Genomic DNA, 22,243 nt, shown 5'->3' with positions numbered 1-22,243 from the left:
GGAGGTGGCCAGGGGAGTCTGGGCTTCTCTCCTTAGACTGCTGTCCACACAATCCAAATCCAGATAGCACATTTTCATTTGTTTGCATGCAAAAACAGCTTGTCTAGTTTAACAAATGCACTTCTCATACAATAAGTAATTATTGCCTTAACGATATAATAGGCATGTTGTATGTTTCCCAGAATTTTATATGAAGGTGAAATTGATTGTAGAGAATATAGACTGCTCAGAAAAACAAGGGAATACTGAAATCACACATTATTCTCACATCAGTGATAGATTCATCTTTATCATCCAAGAACTGCCTTCACACTCTGGTATCCAACAGCAGTCAGCACATAGGGGTCTGTACGATCCTCAAAAGCCTTACTTCTCCAGACCGTCACTGACTAACTTCCAAACCTGTCTTACCAGATGATGTTCCAGGCAGCATCCCACATCGTCTCCACATTCTTTCATGTTGTAACCTGCTCTCATCTGTGAAGAGAATGGGGTGCTAGTGGCAGATCTGAAAGTTCTAGTATTCTCTGGTGAACCATAATTAAATTGCACATTGCAGGACTGTGAGCCCACTAAGACACATCAGGCTTACATGCCACCCTCATGCAGTCCATTTCTGATAGTTTTGTCAGAAACTGCAAGAGTAGCTGACTGGAGGTCACGTCATAACGCTCTGACAGGAGCAGGTACCAATCCTGCTGCTGAGTCGATGGCTCTCTAAAGCCCTGTGCAGCTCTCGTAGAGTAACTACCTGTCTCCTGGTATCTCCTCCACACATTTGAGACTCTGTTAAGAGGCACAGAAAACTGAGTTTTTCATTTTTCTTTCTTTTATTAAGAATTCTGTTTTTTTAAACATATATTGCTAAAAAGAAATTAAACAAACACTTTTTAATCAAAGTGTAGCATCAGGTGAGTAAAACTACATTGATATTGACCTTGTTAGTAAAGTAGTAGAGGGGGTTGTTAATCATGGCCGTAGAAGGTGTTTAACATCAACAGGAGGTGAATCTGCTCCTTTGTGCAAGGAAGAGCAGGATAAGCACTGCCAGGTCCCCCACTGCTGCCGTGTGCTTTTCACAGATAAGATCATACAAGTACATGGAGACCATAGAAACTCTCGAGTACCATTTTGAGTTGCTGCAATGAAATTTCAACAGAAATGGACTAGCCTGCCATATCATTTTTTCACATTGATTTTTATGGTGTCTTTGAGTTTAGCCCTTCTGTAGGTTGATGACTTTAATTCGCACTGAGCGATGTGGCATCCTTTCATTGCTATGTGCAACGCACAATGAATATAATGAAAATAAACTGTGAAACGTGTATTATAGAGTGCAATACAAGCTAATGCTTAAATAGAACTTTCCTTTTAATTGGATGACACAAAGTATTCATGTATTTGTGTCACTGCATTTAGATTATTTTAATGTTCTGCTAACCAACTTGGACAAATCATCTCTTTCACACCTCCAAGCTTTACAAAATGCTGCGACTATTAACACCACAGTGAGTACCCTCACATCACTCCTATTTTATATTCTTTATATCAGCTCCCAGTAGATTTTAGGATTCATTTTAAATTCTTGTGTTAACACACAGAGAACTAAGCAGCCAAACTGCAGATTATATATCCCAGCTTCTTACAAAATACATTACTGCTCGCTGTGACAAGAATTTGCGAGGCGTTCACTGTACACGTCTAAAGACTAGTGGTGTACAGAGCCTGTCAGTTTGTGGCACCAAGGCTGCAGAAAAGTTCACCACTACAACTATGGATAGTTGACTCTGTGGACTGTGTTCAGCATTTTGTGACTGTCCTAATTCAATTTGTGACTATCTTTACTTAATTACTTCTATAACAGGATATCAGCAATACGATTTAAGCATGTGAAATGTTATTTCACCCTAGAAGAATCAGTGCTCTGTATCTTAAATACATGCAAGCTCTTGTTTTGCAAAAACTAAAAATGTGTATCAAAAGAAATTCTACACAAGAAACTATTTTAACTTCCTAAGACCCGAACTCTTCCACAGCATGCATTTTTAATTTCTCTTTGATATTTGGGCATATTGGGGCCCGATGAATGTAAAAACAAAGAATTACCAGATTCTTTTAACCTTATTTTTGTTTTTAAGAAAAATAAGAGCCACATATGAGGATATTCGTTTAAAATTTTGATAGAACAGTAGCAGTATAATGTCCTCGTACAACACCGAGAAGACAAACCACACAGTAATCTATTGAAAAGTAATGTTTATTTTGCACCAGCCAAAAAAATAAAATAAAAACATTGCGGTGCAAAAAGACAAATCCCAGCAACAACACCAGAGACAGTGCAACTCAGTAAAATAATGCTCGGGAAAAGAGAAGAGAGAATATCTATGACAACCAAATAATACCAATATCAATAAAAGCAGTTTCTTAAGTAAAAATACCAAACAAACAACCGGTTACCTTCAAACAGACAACGGCTTCGAACAACAACAGGAAAATATTACAGTAACTTGCAATTATGCTTCATCTGGTTCAGAAATATCAATACAACCAATCTCCCATCGCCACTCAGTTATCATACAGCAACATTCACGCCGGGCTGGTACACAACAAGAGCCAAATTATGATAATCCCATTACCACAGCATTAAAATCAATTACATGTAATAAATATCAGTGAAAGCACCTTTAAAGCTGAAATGTGTGTTAACTGATCAACTGACTGTGCAACATGTAAAAAAGAAAAAAAAAAAGAGGCAAGTCCATTAAAAAACATTACAATATACCACCCAAATAGCTGATCAAATCATTACATACATTATTTTTTCTCTAAAGCATGATGATTATATACAAAGCTCTCATAGGATGGTGGCCCCATCCTTAAAAAAACAACCAAAAAAGTCACAATTAGGTGTCTCATTCTGAAACGTAATTTGAAGTTCAAAGCCATAAAATGTTTTAAAATCACTTCTGTGGAAAAATAAAGACGAAAGCCAGCCTGGATGAGCTTAATCGTTGAGCATCAACCTTGCAATCAGACTACCGCCCGCATTTGATACCATCAGGAATAAAAACTGTAATAATCATTCAAAGTTCACAAAGGCGATGTGCGTTCAAAATCACCAGCCACATTCGGCTTCCATCTACGTGCAAACACTTGAGCTGCACTTGGTAGCGTAGAAAAACAGAAAATACTCCAAGTAACTTTTTTTTCAATGACTCAAAGATACCAAAAATAGAAAAAGTTCTTACAGTCCATCATCACAACAGATTAGCATGCTAGAAATTTTCAGACAGGCACGATAGCGCGAGTAATATACAGCAAGTATGATGAAAATCGCACTCCACTGCATGTCTGCTTCTGTGTCTCCATGTCTTTTTTTTGTTTTAAACAGCTGCTACTGTTGGACACATCTTGACACACAATCAAAGCACTTCTTCAGAGCCACATAATCCCAGCTCCTCAAAGTGTTCAGTGGGATCCGTACAGTGAGTAGTGTACTGCAGGTGCAGCTTCTTTGCAAAGACCGACAGCATTAATCATCCTATAGAATCCTTAAGGTTTTGCACGCCACAGTAATCTCTCTCTGTGCTCCATCCTTCCAGAAATTTGCTGCTTTTTTTTTTTTTAAACCATTTGTTCGTTTGACATTCTCTGCAAACACCTGAATCTTGCTCGCTCTTAACAGAGCACAGTGTCGACTTCTGCAGTTTTTGTGTTAATCATTATATTTGTGGCAAAAAACTCAGCAGTACAATCAAAGAATTAAACCTGCAAATTACTGGAAGGACTGTTCATTTGCCGTGTACAAATGTGTGCCTCTTCACAATGACTTAATGGATGTATTCACTTCTTTTGCTTTGTATATGGCTTCTGCTTATTTATGGCTCCTTTTTTCCCTTTTCCCTATGTAGCCAGGCACTGTTTCTTACCCACAGTGAAACCAGGTAAATGTCTCATTTTTAACTTTTAGTGTGCGATCTCACCAAAATAAAGTGAGTGAATACTGAATAAGTATTAAAAGTTTCTGACAGTCAGGCCTCCTCTTCCACCACAGAAAATACATGTTTTGTTTTTTAAAGAATACAGCGTTAGGAATGAAAACCTGCAGCTGTTAAAGTGGAATTATATTTTACATGAAGTGAAAACAGTGTTCTCATTTGTCAGTATGCTTTTGCTTTTTTTAACTGACTGCTGGAGGACGTTGTGCTACCGTACAAGCACGTAACACTTTCTCCCTGTTCTGTTGCCAGGCTAGCTCTGCTTTGGGATCACGGCTTGCTTTGGCTGTGTTTTGGATGCTGTTGCAGAGGCAGTGGAGGAAGTGGAAGAAGACGAAGAAGAAGAGGATGAACTCCATCGGGTCTCTACTCCTGTGCTGGTCATCTTCATCTTTCGTCGTTTCGCAAGGGGAGCATTGTCGACACTTTTCAGAAAGAAGCCTTCTCGCTTACCTCGGTTGAAAGCCTGGTGAGAGTGGAAGGCGACAAAAGTGAGATAAAATACGTTTATTTAAGATTCTTTCTGAGACCTTTTAGAAGTTTTTCACACCAATCTATTACCTTGTAGGTAGCATTGACATAAGTGCGGACAGTGGGCCCACTGGACTCGAGCACATCTGGCGTGCACAAAGGAGTGGTGGACATGGATGCTCCACCCTGAAGCCAGCTGTTCTCTTTCAGATCAGAGAGTTTGAGACGGCTCTCTGGATCCACTGTTAGCAGGCCTTAAAACAGGAAAAGAGACACAAACAAGCAAGCAATAGAGGAAATTCAACAGGCATTTATCTCAACTAAAGCAAACTAAGAACAAACATATTCAGTACCTTTAACAAGCTCTTTGGCATCCTCTGACACACCCTTCCAGGGCTCCCCATCCAATGAGAAATCCCCCTCTTTTATTTTTTGCATGATGTCAGCAGCATATGATGAGGTCATTCCACGCTGCTCACTCTGAAATGGCACCTGGCCTGAGAGCATGGTGTACTGAGAAAGACGCACACAAGGGTCATTAGTATTCAGTCAGCCGAGCTATGATAAAAATCAACATATTCAGATTCAATTACCAGGATGACCCCGAGACTCCAGAGGTCACAGGCTTTATCATATCCTGCACTCTCGAAAAGCTCTGGTGCAGCATACTGCAGCGTGAAGCAGGGAGTCTGCAGGGGGGCACTGCCTGCAGGGCACAGGCGAGCAAATCCAAAATCTATTACTTTCAGCACAGAGTCCTCCCCCTCATCTGCAAACAGCACGTTCTGTAAGGTAAACAAACAAAAGCCATGAGGATCAGCTCTTATTTTACTTACACATTAAGATTCAATTCTCCTGACAGAGTAAAGACTATTAGTAAATACGAGTATGACAGCCACCACCGGTTGGCATGTACCAGAACTTATGTGTAAACAGACAGTGCAAATAAACAGTTCTAATCCTTTTAGGTGTGCATCAAAATAAAAGCCATACTAGAGACATCTTAAAGTTATTAGGTGATATTTGCCAACATGTCTCATTCACAATCATTATGCACACCATATAAAAGCCTTCTTCAGTTGATTAAACCGTACAGCCATCTTAAGGAGTGTGTGTGTGTGTGTGCGTGTGTGTGTGTGTGAAATCTGCTGCTTTCATTTTGAAAAGCACCACAAAAGTCACATCATGTGCTGTTGTCGAGCAGTAGCCTGCAGAGGTGAAAAATTAAGCCAACATAGAAGTGCCAAAAACTGCTGTTCCTAAATCGGCAATTTGAGGCTGGCTCCTAAAACGATTCAGCCTTGACAGACTTCCATTAAAAAAAAACTAAACAGCATTAAATGAAAACATGTTTATAGCCTGGTACAAAAGTGGTTTTGACGTCTGTGGACAGTTTCCAATTTTATTTTTGTAATTTTTTTCAAACTTATTCATTTAAATGTTGAAGTTACTGGCACAGCTGCTTTGGGTCCAACAAAAGGAGCAGCCAATCAGTGTCTGCTAGGCTTCACGTCCACCACTTAAAGTCACTGAACTTGCTCCCTCCTACATGTGTGTGCTGCTGGGGCCTTCAAGAGCATTTTAAATTGAATTATTAGACAAATAATATTTGTGCTTCAGTTTTGGTGAATTCATTTGTTTTTAGTGTGTTACCTCTCCTACTTAAGGCTAATTAGCAGATATCTGTGTCTGTTCATTGCTCACGTTTGGTAGTTGATACACCAGTCTGTCATTTGAAAACATTAAATTTATGGAGAAGCTTCAAAATGCAGTCCAAAAACCAGTGAGTGACATCATGATGGCAACGTCCATGTTTTGGACAATCAGTGATTGTCGCTCTGTCTCTCTTTTTTAAAAAAAACCCTTTTTAACCCGGATTACATCATGTAAAAGTCATGCTGAAAAAATAATAACGTCACACACATCTCTCACATATGAGACAGCAGATCCCCAGTTACAAGACTCTTTTTTCCTACCTTTTTAAACATGCGTGTTATATATATATATTGTCAGGAATGATAAAGTTATCAAATCTCCACCCACCTCTGGTTTGAGGTCTCTGTGTACGACTCCAGCCTCGTGCATGAAGCTGACAGCTGAGACCAGGCTCTGTAACAGCTGACTGGCCTCTGCCTCGCCAAACAGTTTCTTCCTCTTGATCCTTTCCAACAACTCCCCACCTCGCAGAAGCTCCATCACTAAATATGTGTGATACTGACAGAGACATGCAGAGAAGGCCATGAGGGCTGATGTTTTTATGTGTAGCTTAATATTGACCAATACATCATTTTTATCTTTATCCTATGTATTATCCATTCTACCTGATCAGTAAAGATGTCATACAGCTTGACGATGTTGGGGTGAGACTCACACTGCCTCAAGGCAGCAATCTCTCTATGAGTGTTTGCCTCCATTCTAACAAAGAAAGACAACATTAAGGGCATTCAGTCACCTTTACGTTCCAGCGGTACTGTGATACAGTAAAGTATTGACACATGGACACAGATCTGTTAAAGAGCACTGCACTAAGAAGTATTTCATCTCTGCTCACCTACGGCTGACGATCTTGACGGCGTACTCATGGCCAGTTTGCTTGTGTTTGCATTTCCTGCACACAGAGAAACTACCCTCGCCTAGAGGTGGTCCTTGAAAACACAGCTCATAGTGCTGAAAAAACTGGGATTCCTGAACAAAAAAAAAACATAGCATTGAGCCATCAAAGGAGATTATTATACTTCAGGCAATAGACATGGCCCCAGCAAAGCTAAAGGGATACTTTGACCTTTACATGAAGCAACCTTGAAATTCAGCTCCCACATTTGTAAAGAGAAATACCTTAAAACTGAAAAAGTAATTCGGAAAGATAAAACATGTTGTACTTTGTAAAACACAAAGTTTTACAAAGTACAACATGTCATCAAACTCTGCGTCCTAAGACAGGTCAAACTGGTTAAGACATTTTGGCCTAAAACAGGAATGCTTGTTAAGCACTGTTTGTAAGCTTTCCTCAAAGTCCACATAATATGTTTTTGCCAATTTTCTGTCATATCTGTATATAAACCTTTACAACACTGTATTCTATATTAAACAGAACAAAAATTTCAAATAAATCATGAAGTCAGAGTTTGTGCAAGTAATTTCTTTGAGAACAAAGCTCAGCCTTCAGATAGCTCCAAATTTTCAGTTTCAGGCAGCATTTTCTGCTCACTCATTGTCATCCGTAGATTATCTCTTATATCATCATCTTAGACAAACACATGACTGACTGTGAGTACAGAACGCTCACCAATCTGCTGTTCAAACTTCCTGTTTATGACGGGAACCCAATCAGATGACTGAAGGGCTTTATTCAGATTGTGGGTAAACTCAGGGGCCTCATCTTGGCTCAGTATAAGGTTACACAGGATTATTTCGAAATATGAATATGCAAAGCTACTCTAGTACAGTCTGAGAGTCCGATCATTGAGCAGGAGCACAGTAGGTCCACTTTAAATTGTGCCTCTTACATGAATATATTAATAAGTAATATGTATAAATTTATCACTAGCTGGGTACACTCTCTATATAAAGAGATACTTTTATTTTTAATTCCCCAACTATATAACTTGGATAATAGTTTTGCTTTAATTAGTATTTTATATGTAGTGCTTTACAAAAAATAAACCTTATATCTTACACTGCTATTATCAGGGAAGGAATTACTATGAAGTAACAATTCTGGATTGATCTAAAAATACATTTCACATTTGCCTAAGGAGCTTGGAAAGAAAGCGACTCGACCTATTTAAATTCACTCTCTTTCCCAGCTTCACAGACTACCATGACCCGGAATACTGAGAACCTACACAGAAATTTTACTTTTGCATATAAACATAATTTATTGTTTATCACTGTAATTAGAATCTGGATGACAACAGTATTTTAAAATTCCAGCTTACATCTTTTATAAATCTAATAACATAAAGTAATAGCTGCGAATTTCTTTGACTTCTGGAAGATTTTGGAACATTTTTTTAAAAGACGAGCTAAAAATATTGCTGAGTTGAGTCTGACACCTTTCACACGCAGGTGATAAATGTCAACTAGACAGCCTGACAAACTTTTTCTGTTCCAAATAGATTTTTGTGCTGTTTACCGAGATCAGTACAAAGTGTCTTGAATAGTATTTAATAATACAAAGCATCCTGTCAGATAAAACAAGCCAACTTCAGTTAATAATTTAGCTTCTCCTGCTCTTTTCCTTCTTTTCTGTTAACAAACAGTCCTGAAACCAAGCATATCACAGAATTATTTGAAAACACCCATACAGATCATACCTGTAACATTGCGCTGCGTTGGACAGAAGCAGAAGCTGGTCGGTCAGCACCAATTTGGGTTTCAACAAAGTCTCCCATGACTGCGTTCTTATTGAACAAGATGGAGGGTGCAATGAAAGAATAGCCCTAAAACAGAGGAGATGTGTTAGGTGTAACTATGATGTAGCTCACTGAAGAATTATTACAGCCTTTACTTATTAACAAGCACTTGTTGCACTTTTCAGATTGTAAAGTTAAATAATGCTTACAGGTCATGTTTGTAGAAACATTTGATAGAATCAGTGTGGAGGTGATGATGACTGACCTGGAACAGACGATCTGTGCTCGGGGGTGTGCTGGCTGGAGAATAAACAGGATCCATCCCAGTGAATTCCTCTGCAAAGTTCCCCACATCGAGTTCGCTCTTCAGCTCTGGCTTGAATGGACTTGCAACCTTCTTTTGTGCCAAGTCATCCCAGTTCAGTCCCTGTGAGGCAGAAAAGGAGAATGAAAGAGTTACAGATGAATGAACTGAGGTCACAGGGGAAAAGATGTTTAAGTGATAGACAGTTAAGGGACATTGGACCTTGAAGAAAGGATGTGCCTTGATATCTTCAGCCCCCCGCGGTCCAGATCCCAGCCTCTTGTGGGGATCTTTCACCAACAACTTTTTCAGCAGATCCTGAGCAATGGGTCCAATCATAGAGGGAAACGGCGGGTCACAGCGCAAAATACGTCTGAAGGGCAAAGGGAAGATATAAACATTTTGCTAACATACAGAAACAATGGACAAGAATACAACTGTGTCAACATTCATGCTCCTCCAATAATGGCCGATAAGATTTTTTACACAACATAAGGCACAAAAGTATTCTTGGGATCATGCAGAAATTGTGGCATCACATACTTTGGCCAGCAAAGCTGCCACTAACTCTATTGTTTACAACACTCTCAGTACTGTTTCAGCAGCACTGAAAGTGTCGCAAACAGAAAACACATCACAGTTTGAGCAACTAGTTTCTGAGCAACTAGTTTCTGAACTGCTGTTGTGGAAACTTCATCAGCAATGACCTTCATGTTTTCCCTTTTCTATATACATTCTTTACAATGTAAAGAATGTCTTTACAATTACAATGTAAAGAATGTCAGTCAATAATACACAACGCAAATTTAGAAAAACTTGGGATGAGCTAAATATAAATGCTGAATTTCATAAACCCATATTTATTCACAATAGCACATAGAAGAGATGAATATTGTCCCATTCTTATCTGATATAGGATCCTATGTTCCTCTAACTCAGGGGTCCCCAACTCCAGGCCTCGAGGGCCGGTGTCCTGCAGTTTTTAGATGTGTCCGTGATCCAGCACAGCTGATTCAAATGGTTAAATTACCTCCATTTGATTCAGGTGTGTTGACCCAGGGTGAGATCCAAAACCTGCAGGACACCTGGAGGAGGCCTGGAGTTGGGGACCCCTGCTCTAACTGTTTCTTTTCAGTGTCTTTTGTTGTCCCTGTTCACCTTTTTAAGATGTGCAACTACACTAAATTCAAATTTTTCTTAAAATGGTAAATTTTCTCAGTTTTTTAGGTTCATTAATTCTTTTTCACTCCCATAAAATCAGCATCAGCCGATGGGTTCATTTATTAGTAAAACACAGCTAATAACAGAGACAATTTGAATGAGTTAAGAAGGGCCAGGCAGATGATTTATGGAGATGGGATTGCGCAGTACTCACTTTGACACCTCGCTTTGGGAGTTCCTCTCTCCCTCCAGGGTAAAAGGAGACGCACCTGTCAGCAACTCAAACATCAGGATCCCAAGACTCCACCAATCTACTGACTGAAGCAGAATACAGCTTGAAAAGCACAATAAAGAGGACAAGGAATTTTCACTGTGAATTATTTAAAGGTGGGTTTTTTGAGGCGGTACTGCCTTCCATAACAAAGATATTAAAGTCATCTTTGATTCACCACACTGGCCCAAAGTCATGAGTCTTAAAGCATCTGTAGTGTTAAATGTTTAAGCCTTCCCCGTACACTGATACATGTAAATATAAACATTAATTTAAATATTATTTTGTGCACAATATGTGACCATTCAAAATCTTTCAAATAACCGATGATCTTAACACCAAAACCTGCATTTGCTCCCTTGTTATTCTTTTTTTTTTTTTACCTTGCCATGTCCTGATTTCCCTCTGATGATTTCAGGAGCCATGTACTCAATGGTGCCACAGAAAGAGTAGGTCCTCCCCTTCTGTGATGATCAGAAAACAAGCATACTTAAAAAAAATGTATTTCAGTTTGGATTGTGGTAACAGTTAAACACCCCAGGTATTATTTACATGTACACATTGCTATGCTCACACTGTAGTTTTAGATTTACTTACATCTTCTTCCAGAAACTCTTTGCTGAGCCCAAAATCTGTCAATACCACATGGCCATCACTGTCTAGAAGAATGTTTTCCAATTTGATGTCTCGGTACACAATCCCAAGCTGTACACAATGAAAATTTACCAGTGGCATTCATGTTAAAAGCTGTAATTTGTGAACAGAGACAGCAGGCAGTGCAAACAGAGAAACCCTAAAAACATTTTTACAACCAAAAAGGAAAAGTGGCCACTTATGTATCTGTTATTTTTTAGTAATCACAGCATTTTCTAATCCCAGCTAGGGGTCCTAATCCCAAAATGTGTCAAAACAAATAACTGTCCAAACAACAGCAAGCCTATGATGCAGGAAATACTAGTCCCCAAAGTTGCTGTTGTTAAAATGCTTTTATTTGATATTATTTATAAAAGGAACGACTCATGAAAGTCTGCAGGATTTTCAGCCAATGTGGCTGGACAATTTCTTTGGACACTAATTTAAACACAAATCCACTATCTCATAACTTAAGTGCTGCAATGTGATCTTAGGATACCTAGTGAAGGTCATAATTTACAAAGAGATGGCTGAAATGCTTCCAAATAAAACCCTCAAGAACACACTCATTATGTTTTAAAAAGGACCTTGAAAATGCACCCAATCACCCTCCATGTAGTGGTTTGTGTAACTACTCAAAGAAGTCATGAGTATCATTTAAGGCCACTGGTGCACACCTACTTTAAAGCTAAATCTAAAACTAAAGTAGCTGTGAAACATCATTAGGAAACCACTTCTATGAGCTTCAGAGTATTTCTCACAATAAAGAAACTCAGACTTCCTGTTCAACACTAAATGACAAAAGCTCTTTTCAGACATGGGGTGCATAATATTGCTGGCTTCAACAGACCGTTTACACAATGAAAATTTACTGATGTCATTCACTTTAAAAGCAGTATTATCTGAGCAGAGAAAGCAGCATGTGTCATGTATACACAGAAACACAATACTGCTGACTTTATCAATCTATATACAACAATGTGAACGCAACCTAGTGTTTATGGAGCTAACGTAACATTAATCTGGTGAATAAAGTTAAATGCTTAACAGATGAAAGGCTTACTTCTTTAACCATCAGCTTGTTTTGATGAAACCAGAGCTAAAAGACCACAACCTATAGGGCTTAAAATAGGAGTAAGTTGGGGTTGCGTCTCTGGCCTCACAACCCCAATTCTATGAAAAGTATCATATCGCTAAAATGCTTAGTTTGTGTAAGCAGCAGGCTCTAGCCAAAATTAAAGAAATAACTCTAGCATTTGTAAAAACTGGAAACAATAATCCTCACCTTGTGCAAGTGTTCTAGAGCCAGAATTATTTCTCCAATATAAATCCGTACTGCCTCTTCTGGAAAGTGATCCCGCTGGTACAAATGAGTGAACATCTCCCCACCGCTCACGTAGTCTGTACTCACACACACAGACAAATACACAAGGAGCTTGAATAGACATAATACAAAGAACTACACAAACACACATTGTCCAAAAAAGAAAAAAAAAAGAAATGCCAACAAAAACACATACAGTATAAGACAGAAACATAAAGAAGACCTTCAGTGTTTCAAGAGAGAAGAGTTCTCTATATTTGGTACATTTTTCCCAGTGTCCCACCCCGGTGTCTCACCCAGGATGAGATGTAGTTTGCTCTGAGTCTGAAAGGCATAGTGAAGAGTAACCAGGAAGGGAGACTGGCGGATGTGCTCCAGGACTTGTCTCTCAGTGCGAGTATGTTCTGTTGTCTTTGCCTTCTGAACGATAGCTGCTTTCTTTAACACCTAGGGCAGTGACCAAAATAAATTAAACTTCTCCATTCCTTCCGTGAACTTTCAGTGAATGGCACTTCGCTTTGGGGTATGTTGCAACATGCTGCAATCATGTCCAAGAGAAGGACATTATACAACCCAACGGCTTGCATCAAATCCAAAACGAGCAAATAAAATGGAAAAAAAAAAGATCATTTCTTGGTTTTAACATCTGATGTGCTGTCACTGTACCATGTTTAATCTAATATTGGCTTTAGATAATTAGCCAACTCATTTACATTTTACACAAAATGGTTATAAAATGTTAATAAAATCATAATTAATGACTTATTTTAAAGCACAGACTAGTAATTTACATTTTTAGCTAAAAAACCTGCTTTAAAATGTACATTCATTGAATTACAACACTAATAAAATTACCTTCATAGCATAGAGCTGGCTCACATCATGGCCGCTGTTCTTCCTGACCAAAAACACTTTCCCGTAAGCTAGACAAACAAATATTGAAAATTACTGCTGATGGTAAACAAGCAAACAGAGCAAACACAGATACACCATCGAATTGTGCACAGGCGGCAAGATTAATCAAATCTGCAGAAATCTGAATCATTCTCACTCATTAAATTTAATTAGGTGTTCATTTGTTGATGGAAATAGCCACCAGGATCTCCTGTAGCTAATCAGTAACATCAACAGCATATGGATTCCCTGTTAATCATCAGATATTTTTCATGCTGTAACATTTAAATGAGAATATAAATGACATGAAACATTTTAACTTACAAACTACAAATATCAATTATAAACACTTTGCCTTCAAAATACTATCCAAGCCAGGGGAATTAACCAAGTCTGCTTTTAGTATATCTCATACCAGTACTTGACCTTTGACAACAGCTTCATCTTCATTTCATTCTATTCAGTGCTACATGCAGATCCTTACCTCCAGTGCCCAAGACCTTCAGCAGCTCAAAGTTCTCCATGCCGACTCTTTCAGTGTGACCTGTGAAGTTAGCTTGTAGTAGAAAGAAAAATAAAAGACAAGAACAGTGTTTACATTTCTATTTCTGTTCAAGTTTTTGTTTTAAAAAAGACAAGCCACACTGAGCTCTATCTTTTAAGGGAAGCTTTCTACACAAATAAAGTGGTGTACTTTTCTGGCTGGTTTTTCCCCAAGTATATTAAAATACAAAAAGACATACCATATGTCTTGATATTAACAAATGCTTTACCAATGTGCCTTTTCTTGTGTTATAATCCATGAATGCACTTTGATGTACCCTCTCTATAGATTAAAAGGTTGCTCTACTTAAAATCTACAATCTATCCAGTGAGCCACTAAGCAGATCACTTCACTTCACCTGTGACAGCTGGTGAAAAACATCCACTCACACTGTTTATTACACTACAGCCACATTTACAGCTTGACTTTACTACTCTTGGAGGGAGAGTACAACAGCAATTCTCTGATTTACTTGATTTTATCTGTGAGGATTTTTCTTTGTAAATTTACACTCTAAAATCAATTCAATGACAGATGCATTGTCCATTAAAAACTTATGACAAATTCTGTTCTTTAGTCTCTAATGCAAGCTAGGTGACCTAGATTGATTAAAAGCAAGTAACACGGCAGAGTCTTTACAGAACAAAAAATATTTTTCATATTAAAGCAAAAATACTGATAATCCATTACAATCTTGAAAAATATTGGCTCGTTAATTTCTAATGCCCCCCAAACAATCTATTTTAAGTTTATTAAAGTCTAAGATGATTTTATTGTTTCTGTACACTATAGACTTTTCACATGCCCCTCAGCCTCAAAACAAACACACATTCACACAAAAGCTTAGCAAATAGCTAAACCAGATCACAAAGCAATGTTACACAAATCAAAGAAAAATCTGAAAGAAATGTAACAAAGTAATATCAAAGAAAACTGTTTTTTTTTCTTCATTTAAATGGAGTATGTTTAGAGAAACATTTTTTGGTTACATTATATTTTGCTGCTTTATAACTTTAATATAATGGAACTCCAGTGTGTGAATATATTGTACAGCCCACATATATATACACATATATATGGAAAAGGAAAAGTATTTTAAAACCGGATAAACGTTTTACAGAAAAAAAAACTGATGTGGTGATGTTAGCTGTGGGGTTGAATCAGCACATCAAAAAAGGAACAAACTGCATTCGTGCGGTGTTATTTAAATGATGAGATGAATTACAGTACACAGATGTTTCCTTTGTGGCTATGGTTATGATTATGATTACATACAGTGATAACAGACAATATGACTGACTTACCATTGGTGATTTGGTGCTTGACAGTACAGGCCCTTTCATTTGTTTTTCCATCAGAGTCTTCACTACTATCAGATGCGTCCCCAGACATATTTTAAAGAAAAGTGGACTACAGACTTTGCGATGAAATTGGTTTGTCTGGTGTTTTCTTATTTACGAGATTTTGCGTTTTACACTCAGCAGTTAAAACAATCTACTGTGGCTGCATTGTGAAGGAGACAAGGATTATCAAAATGAGCGGACAGCTGTATTCCAGACAATGCTGTTGCCCAAACCTTAATCCCCACTCGTTTGGCATCCTGGTGTTTGGCATTATTTATCTCATGTGATAGGTCGAAATCAATCAGAAAGAAGATTCATATTCCTGCTACTTAGAAGATGTTGTTTTTTCCCGTTACTGTGTCAATGATCGTCGGTATTAATTACGTAGTCTGAGTAACTGTATGTGTTATCTGCAGTTGAAATTTAACTAACAGTTTAAGTTGCTAATGTTAGCATTAGCTAAATAACTAGTCATTATTCATAAGTTAGCTGACGTTAATTGGTAATAACGTTAAACCTTCGGTTATATAAGCGACTGGTCAAAACAACGCGTTATAGTCGGTGTGTAAACAGCTTCAACGCTAACTACCGTATAATAACAAGACGTGTTACCTAGCCAGCTGGTGTGGTAGTAAATTGGCAGGGTAGCGGTAGCAGCTAACTAGCAAATGACTGCATTTGTCCGTCAAAGTTTGAACGTTAGCTAACCGCTGGTGTTTTGTTAGCAGTGTTAACTGGCCTCTTCAACTACCAGCGAACTGACCATGTTGGAAAAGGCCAGTTTGGGTAGTTCCTTGTCTTCTTTGTCACCAGTAGTCACCAACTAATATATTCGTCCATTATGAAAATTTTTTACATTTCACTTTATAATTTTTGTCAGCGCCTAGCAAACTGCTAACACCAGGATGCTTCCGACACAACCTGGGCGACGGTCAGTCACGTGAACTACTGGAGTGGGCGGAGCGAGATTGCTCAAGAGCTCGACGAAATCTGGCAATTCTGTGCCACAAACACTAGCTCAAGTTTTGCCCAGTAGTTACAACAAATGTCAAATGTTTTCTCTCCATTAATTTAAAAAACAAACAAACTACTGTTTATGCTTTTCATTTGTTCTGCCACACTTTGTCTTCCTTCAGAAAAAAAAATAAACTAACATTTTCCAGCATGCTACTAATGCCTATGTCTCTGTACGTTTAAATCTTATTTTATACCTAAATTCACAGGGGTCTAGATCAGTCATTTTATCTATCACTGGTATGCAAGTAGTGCAAGGTATTGAAACTGTAGGTCTACCCATCTGCCGACTCAGCGTCATGAAAAAAAGCCACCACTTCCTTTCAAGATACATTCAGATACTGTATATTTCACAGTACAACTGGTTTCCATTAGTACATTACACTTCCATGGACAATTCTGTTTACATCATGTGAGATGTGTGTACTTTATGATTACAATGGGGACTTGAATGATAGAAATGCCCTATTTCGTTGCTGTGCTGCACAAATAACTACATTTTATTATTCTACTGTGTATGTGTGGAAACAAAAGGCATTACAATAGAATATTTGAGTCCCTCTTGGAAACCGTAGCACAAAGATACTATGACAATGTTGTAACTTTGAGGTATCTGAAGCCACAAATTGGCAAAATTGTGGCAGAATGTTAGTTAGAAGTATAACTTGTCTTTCCTCTGAAAAGAAAAAAAAAAAAAAAAAAAAAAAAGCTGAGCTGTCACAGAGAGGACATGTAACAGCAGTATGTGCAAAGATAAAACAAAACGACTTTGCTGGGTGTGATGCACATTAGCAAGTTGTGACAGGGTGCAATGGGGTTAATCTAAGTTAACGCACAAGTCAACACACTCATCCAGCATGTGCTAGCACTGAAAGGTAAATCCACCCTTTAACTATCACATTCAGACCATCTTTAAAATCCATTTACACTTAATCACCATCTGTTCCAATCTAATGACTAAATTGTGCTGTTGCTTAGAGACAGCTGTAGATGATACGCGTCCAAATCATAATAACGTTTAATATGTTTTTAAGAGTCTCACACGTGCATTTAGGTGTTAAAAGGGATTGGATTAAACTTTGCACTTGAGGTGTAGGAAATGACCAGAAGAGGAAGCGCCAAGGAATGCGAATTCGGCGTTTCAACATAAAAGCACCGTATTTAATTAAACCTTAAAGTTGACAATACAAAGGTCAGGGACAACTTCAATTTGAGATGTGCTGCACATTATAATCATTATTTGGAGTGATTTTTACTCTTCTCTTTTCTGCTGTCTTTAAATCATGAACCACTAGGAAAATGAGAAAAGCCTGAGGATGGATTTGCCCTTTAAACACCGAACATGACGGTGTACTGCATCGTTTTATTATTATTTTTTTTTTAGATGTATTAAAAACACCCGTACACATGAATCCAATTTCTTTTCTTAAAGTTATCTGGAGTCTGAAGCTTTCCAGATGAAACTTGCTTTGATCAAAACTATTTTAAACTTGTGAAACTTTATAAAAAAAATATATATAAAAAAAAAAAAATTAACCAAACACATACAGTCTTAGTGAGAACAGGAAGATAATATGTTGGATTTGAAGGCAAAGAAAAAGAAAGAAAGAAAGAAAGAAAGAATAAGTAAAAGAAGTTTCATTTTGGAGGGTTTAACAGCTGTGGCTCATGTCTCCCATTAACGAATGGCTATCAGTCCAACATCGATGAGTTTCTGTATCTTCTGAGCAATAACTGGATTCTTTAAGTGGCTGAAAAACAAACAAACAAAATTACTACAAATCTGTACTATACAGTTAAAATGCAAACTGCATTGGAGGTAAAGCTGTCAAACTTACTCGCTAAGGGCCTGTGGGTCCTTCTGCATCTGCTCAAGGATCATACGCATGGCTGGGTCAGACATAATTTGCTGCACCTCTGGATCAGCCATGGCCCTTTTCTTCACTTCCTCAGGGCTGTCATTCCTCATGGCCTGACTTACCATGCAGCGCTGAATGCCTTCTGAGGCTTCCTGAAAGTGGAAAGAATTCAATTCAGTCTTTTGTCGCTCACTGTTCACGCATTAGAAATACAGTTATATCTGACATTACCACATTTCATTCATCAGTCTGCTCTCTTCACATTTCCAACACACAAATCTGTTTAGTTAAAAAAAAATGTAATCAATTCTTTTTGATTCAAAAGTGATTGGACAACTAACTACTGTGTCAACCAGCAAACATGTAGCAGAAGTATAGAGAAAAAAAAATTCTTTTCTGAGATATCTTTTCTACTCAAGTCCACATTTTTTGAAGCGTATAATATCCTGTAAAATACCTTTGAGGAAGAGTCAAGCTCTAGAGCCTTCTGGTATGCATCCATAGCTTTGGAATAGTCTTTCATGGCCTCCAGAGCAGCTCCTTTACGTGTGTAGCCCTTTACTGTGAACAAATGTCATAAACTATTTGTAAAATTACAATAAACTGACATAATTCTAGATGATCCAGTTCAGGCAAAAGGCAAAAATGTAATTAATATAAAAGTTATTACTCACTGAAGGTGGGCTCTAGTTTGATGCACTCTTCACAATCCTGACAAGATAAAAGATTCTCATGGTTAGTCTTAAATGCACAATAAATGCAGAGGTATGCATAAATTACATTAGATTCACATGAACTCCTACTCAGGAAGGATGTGCTATACCTTCAGGGCAAGCTGAAACTCCAGCAGCTTTGTGTAGCAGGCAGCTCTGTTACTGAAGAGTTTGGCATCATTAGGGTTTCTCTTGATGGCCTCAGTGTAATGTTTCATGGCTAAGGGGTAGTCTCCTGTGAAAAAGAAAAGACAAGCTCATCTTTGTGCAAGTTCGAAGACAAAAGAAGAAATGGCAGTCGAGCAGAAAGCACTGCAACTATTACAAACCTTTCTGGAAGGCATCGTTGCCCTTGCTCTTCTCTTCCAGGGCCAACTCTGGGTTGATATAGGCTATTTTCTCCTGTTCCTTCAAAATCTTCTCTGCCTGCAAAACCAATTACAAAGTCATGGTAAGTGAACTTCAGTTCAGGTACTGTATACCAAGTATACACTATGTTTTTCTTTACATTCAAAATTTCAGTTAATTATAGACATTAAAAATCATTTTGCTAATGTGGTATTATTATTTTTTTACTGTGCCAACTCTTGACAACATTAGCTAATCCATTTATTAACTATCTGGACTACTGCACCTGTTGACACTTCTTCAACACGTCAGGAGTTCGGTGCTCTGTCAAACTCTTGTTGAAATACTGAATTGCTTCTTTGTACTTTTCCTGCTTGAAGTACGAGTTGCCAATTCGAGCCAGGGCCCTATGAGGAGACAGATTATAGCAAGCATGTTATTACAGATAGTCAAGATCATTTGTTTACGCAACTTTAATAAAAGCCACTCAGGTGGAAAGTTAGTCAGTACAACACTGCTTCCTTGACACTACAATTCACAGTGTTTCTCTACTGGTCACTAAGTGGCCCCATTCAGTGTTGTTTTTGATTTCTGATGTGGGAAGGCAACACATGTACACCCACACAGATGTATGTGGTTTTCATTCCTATCAGACTAAACATTTTCTGTAGGCTAAAACCTGTTTTATAATTTCCGTAAAATCTCAAAACAATCGTGAAAAAGTAAAAGGCTATCTTTGTTCCACCAGAAATGTATCACCAGTAAAATAAAAGAACTCACTTAGCAATTTGTCTGTAGTCTTCTCTGTTCTCTCTGCCAACATCAATGGCTTTCTCACACAGCTCTCTGCACTTGTCAAAATCTCCCTTCTCAAAGTACACAGCTGAAATGACAACAAATACAAGCACATGTTAAACACAAATAGAATACATTAACCATTTTACGTCATGTTAGATAAACTAAAAACTGTATTTATATTACTGTGTATTCATTTATAGTTTATATCATAACTGTTTATGTTACAGTCACACAGCCACATTCTGGAGGATATTCCCAGATTCAGTTAAAAGGGCTAGATGTTACAGCCCCTGATAATGCAGGGACTGTAAAATATAGATGAAAAGTTTGTATGAGGTTAGTAAATGTTTAATATCTGAGAAAATATACCTGCTTGATTAGATATGTAAGTCATGTTTGTTGGGTCGTGTTTAATCGCTTCTTCATAATGTTTCAGTGCCGTTTCAAAGTCTTTATTCTTATATGCAGCATTCCCAAGCTCCTTTTCCTTTAAGGCCTGTTTAAAAAATATGAAATTAAGGATGAACAAAACTCAGACTATGGACTAATCAGAAGGTTGGATGTTTTAAAAAAACAAACAAAAACAAAATGCAACAACATTAGATTATTTACCTTTCTCTTGTTTTCAGGGAGGTCTTCCTCTTTGGGAGGAGGTGGCTGAGTCTCTTTGGGTTTTGCGGGAGGAGGAGTTGGCTCTTCATCCTCCTCCATCTCAGAGAGGTTTAGTCCAAGAAGCACAGAGAGAGTAGTCATCACTCTGGGATCCTGCAGCTTCCTGACGATGACAAGAGGAATAAGAGCCGATTCACATTTTGGAAATAAATCTTAAATAACCTTCATAACTTTGTGCTCCCATTATACACTTTTCATTACTATTCCAGAACTTTTGACAAATTCTAAATATAATAAAAGTAACCCAGATTACTTAAAACTTGAGTTAAATCTGCAGATTGTTTTTGAAAATGCACATACGTTCCAAGCTCAGATGGTTTGCTCTTGAGCTGCTCTAGCAGTGCTCTGTAGCTGGGATCTGCCAGCAGCTCACGAGTCCGAGGATCACTCTCCAGCTTCTGATACAAGTTGGGCATGGCAAAGGGATTCATCATTGTTTTCTCTGGTGAAGAAAAAGTCTGTGTTGATTGGTGGTCACAAAGATTTTTTTTCACAAATATTCAAACTGTTATGGGATTAAATTCACTAGCTTTTATCTTTCTGTAACTTGTAGTATTTACCCACAGTCTGATTAAAAACACTCCAAACGCAAGTGGACTGTCTCCTTCATTTTGAAAACCTAAGCTCAAAAAAATGCATTTTCACTTCAGTGATGCTGTCAGCAGCCATCACAAAATCCTCTACCCACACAGAAACAAAAAGTGACTCACACGCCTCATTTCTGTGTAGCTCTAAACAAAAACACAATCCAGTCTTTACCTGCAAGCTTGGCCTCAATGTTCTGCAGCCCATCCTTTAGTTGCTGATTACTTGGCTCCTGTCTGAGTCCCTCTTGGTAAGTTACTCTAGCATCATCCAATCGGCCAAGAAATTCCAATGCAGCAGCTTTACGGGAGTAGCCCTGGTTGATCACATTTCAAATATTTTAGACTGTCTCCTCAATTTTAATAACTATATATTCTGTCAACAAATCAACGGTATAAAAAAGGACATCTCACCTTCCCCCAATCAGGCTTGATCTTGATAGTCTGACAGGCATCCTGGAGAGCATTCTCATAGTTGCCTTTCTTGGCATAGGCAGCTGAGCGGTTACTGAACAGGACATGGTTGGATGGGTCAAGACTCAAGGCTTCGGTGTAGCAACGTATGGCCTCATCGACATTTCCAGCACTCAGCGCCTTGTTTCCCTGGTCTTTCAATGCTGAAGCCTATGAAGCACAGACAGACAGACATGTTTACAAAACCTCTGTTTTGCAGCTCTGCTGCTCCAAGAATAAATCCTTCACAGCTGCTACTGGCAGAAGTGAAAAAGGAATTGACAATCATTCAGCTGTTCGGGTCAAACAGGTGCAGAAGTCTTGCAGAGAGAAAATGTGTTTTTATTTTGTTACCACATTAGCCTGAAAATGAGGCCTGCCTCACAGCAAGCAGGTGTAAACCCACTTTTGTTTCAGTTACAAATAATGATTTTTTTTTTCTTTTAAAACTAAAACAGAGGTTAGATAGCTAGAAGTATATTATTCTAAAAGTTTTCTCTGCAG

General features: G+C 38.1%; 2 protein-coding genes across 2 annotated transcripts in view; both read right to left on the bottom strand.

Annotated features, from left to right (window-relative positions):
- Positions 1 to 4,111: 4,111 nt before the first annotated feature.
- rps6ka4 (ribosomal protein S6 kinase, polypeptide 4) lies at positions 4,112 to 16,233 on the bottom strand. Its single transcript, XM_005749539.1, has 18 exons — positions 15,260 to 16,233; positions 13,896 to 13,967; positions 13,373 to 13,440; positions 12,814 to 12,964; positions 12,479 to 12,594; positions 11,158 to 11,265; positions 10,944 to 11,024; positions 10,504 to 10,607; positions 9,351 to 9,501; positions 9,090 to 9,251; positions 8,786 to 8,911; positions 7,021 to 7,154; positions 6,791 to 6,884; positions 6,513 to 6,683; positions 5,063 to 5,254; positions 4,823 to 4,982; positions 4,560 to 4,723; positions 4,112 to 4,464 (listed from the first exon to the last, which is right to left on the bottom strand). The coding sequence occupies exons 1-18, from the start codon at positions 15,345 to 15,347 to the stop codon at positions 4,252 to 4,254; spliced, it is 2,355 nt and encodes a 784-aa protein (XP_005749596.1). The 5' UTR covers positions 15,348 to 16,233; the 3' UTR covers positions 4,112 to 4,251.
- Positions 16,234 to 16,641: 408 nt separating this feature from the next.
- Positions 16,642 to 22,243, bottom strand: part of stip1 (stress-induced phosphoprotein 1) — an 8,145-nt gene continuing 2,543 nt past the window's right edge. The window contains exons 2-14 of the mRNA XM_005749538.1: positions 21,701 to 21,910; positions 21,462 to 21,603; positions 21,003 to 21,144; positions 20,643 to 20,805; positions 20,400 to 20,526; positions 20,013 to 20,115; positions 19,519 to 19,639; positions 19,214 to 19,310; positions 18,995 to 19,119; positions 18,846 to 18,882; positions 18,629 to 18,732; positions 18,151 to 18,323; positions 16,642 to 18,063 (exon numbers count right to left, since the gene is read on the bottom strand). Of these exons, the coding sequence (XP_005749595.1) occupies positions 17,991 to 18,063; positions 18,151 to 18,323; positions 18,629 to 18,732; positions 18,846 to 18,882; positions 18,995 to 19,119; positions 19,214 to 19,310; positions 19,519 to 19,639; positions 20,013 to 20,115; positions 20,400 to 20,526; positions 20,643 to 20,805; positions 21,003 to 21,144; positions 21,462 to 21,603; positions 21,701 to 21,910 (1,617 nt within the window). The 3' untranslated portion in view covers positions 16,642 to 17,990. The remainder of the gene's footprint in view (positions 18,064 to 18,150; positions 18,324 to 18,628; positions 18,733 to 18,845; positions 18,883 to 18,994; positions 19,120 to 19,213; positions 19,311 to 19,518; positions 19,640 to 20,012; positions 20,116 to 20,399; positions 20,527 to 20,642; positions 20,806 to 21,002; positions 21,145 to 21,461; positions 21,604 to 21,700; positions 21,911 to 22,243) is intronic.

This window comes from Pundamilia nyererei, unplaced genomic scaffold (genome assembly GCF_000239375.1).
Source record: "Pundamilia nyererei isolate P.nyererei 1_Seehausen unplaced genomic scaffold, PunNye1.0 scaffold00249, whole genome shotgun sequence".
Lineage (NCBI taxonomy): Eukaryota > Metazoa > Chordata > Actinopteri > Cichliformes > Cichlidae > Pundamilia > Pundamilia nyererei.
Note: the sequence above shows the minus strand (reverse complement) of the source record. Positions and strands in the feature narration are given on the sequence as shown.

Excerpts from the sequence above, each read along its gene's own strand:
- rps6ka4 (XM_005749539.1), bottom strand. The coding sequence starts at position 15,347 with ATGTCTGGGGACGCATCTGATAGTAGTGAAGACTCTGATGGAAAAACA. Across the intron at positions 10,608-10,943 it reads GGAAATCAGGACATGGCAAG|TCAGTAGATTGGTGGAGTCT; the intron begins GTAAAAAAAAAA and ends ATTCTGCTTCAG. Across the intron at positions 7,155-8,785 it reads AACGCAGCGCAATGTTACAG|GAATCCCAGTTTTTTCAGCA; the intron begins GTATGATCTGTA and ends TTTTTTGTTCAG.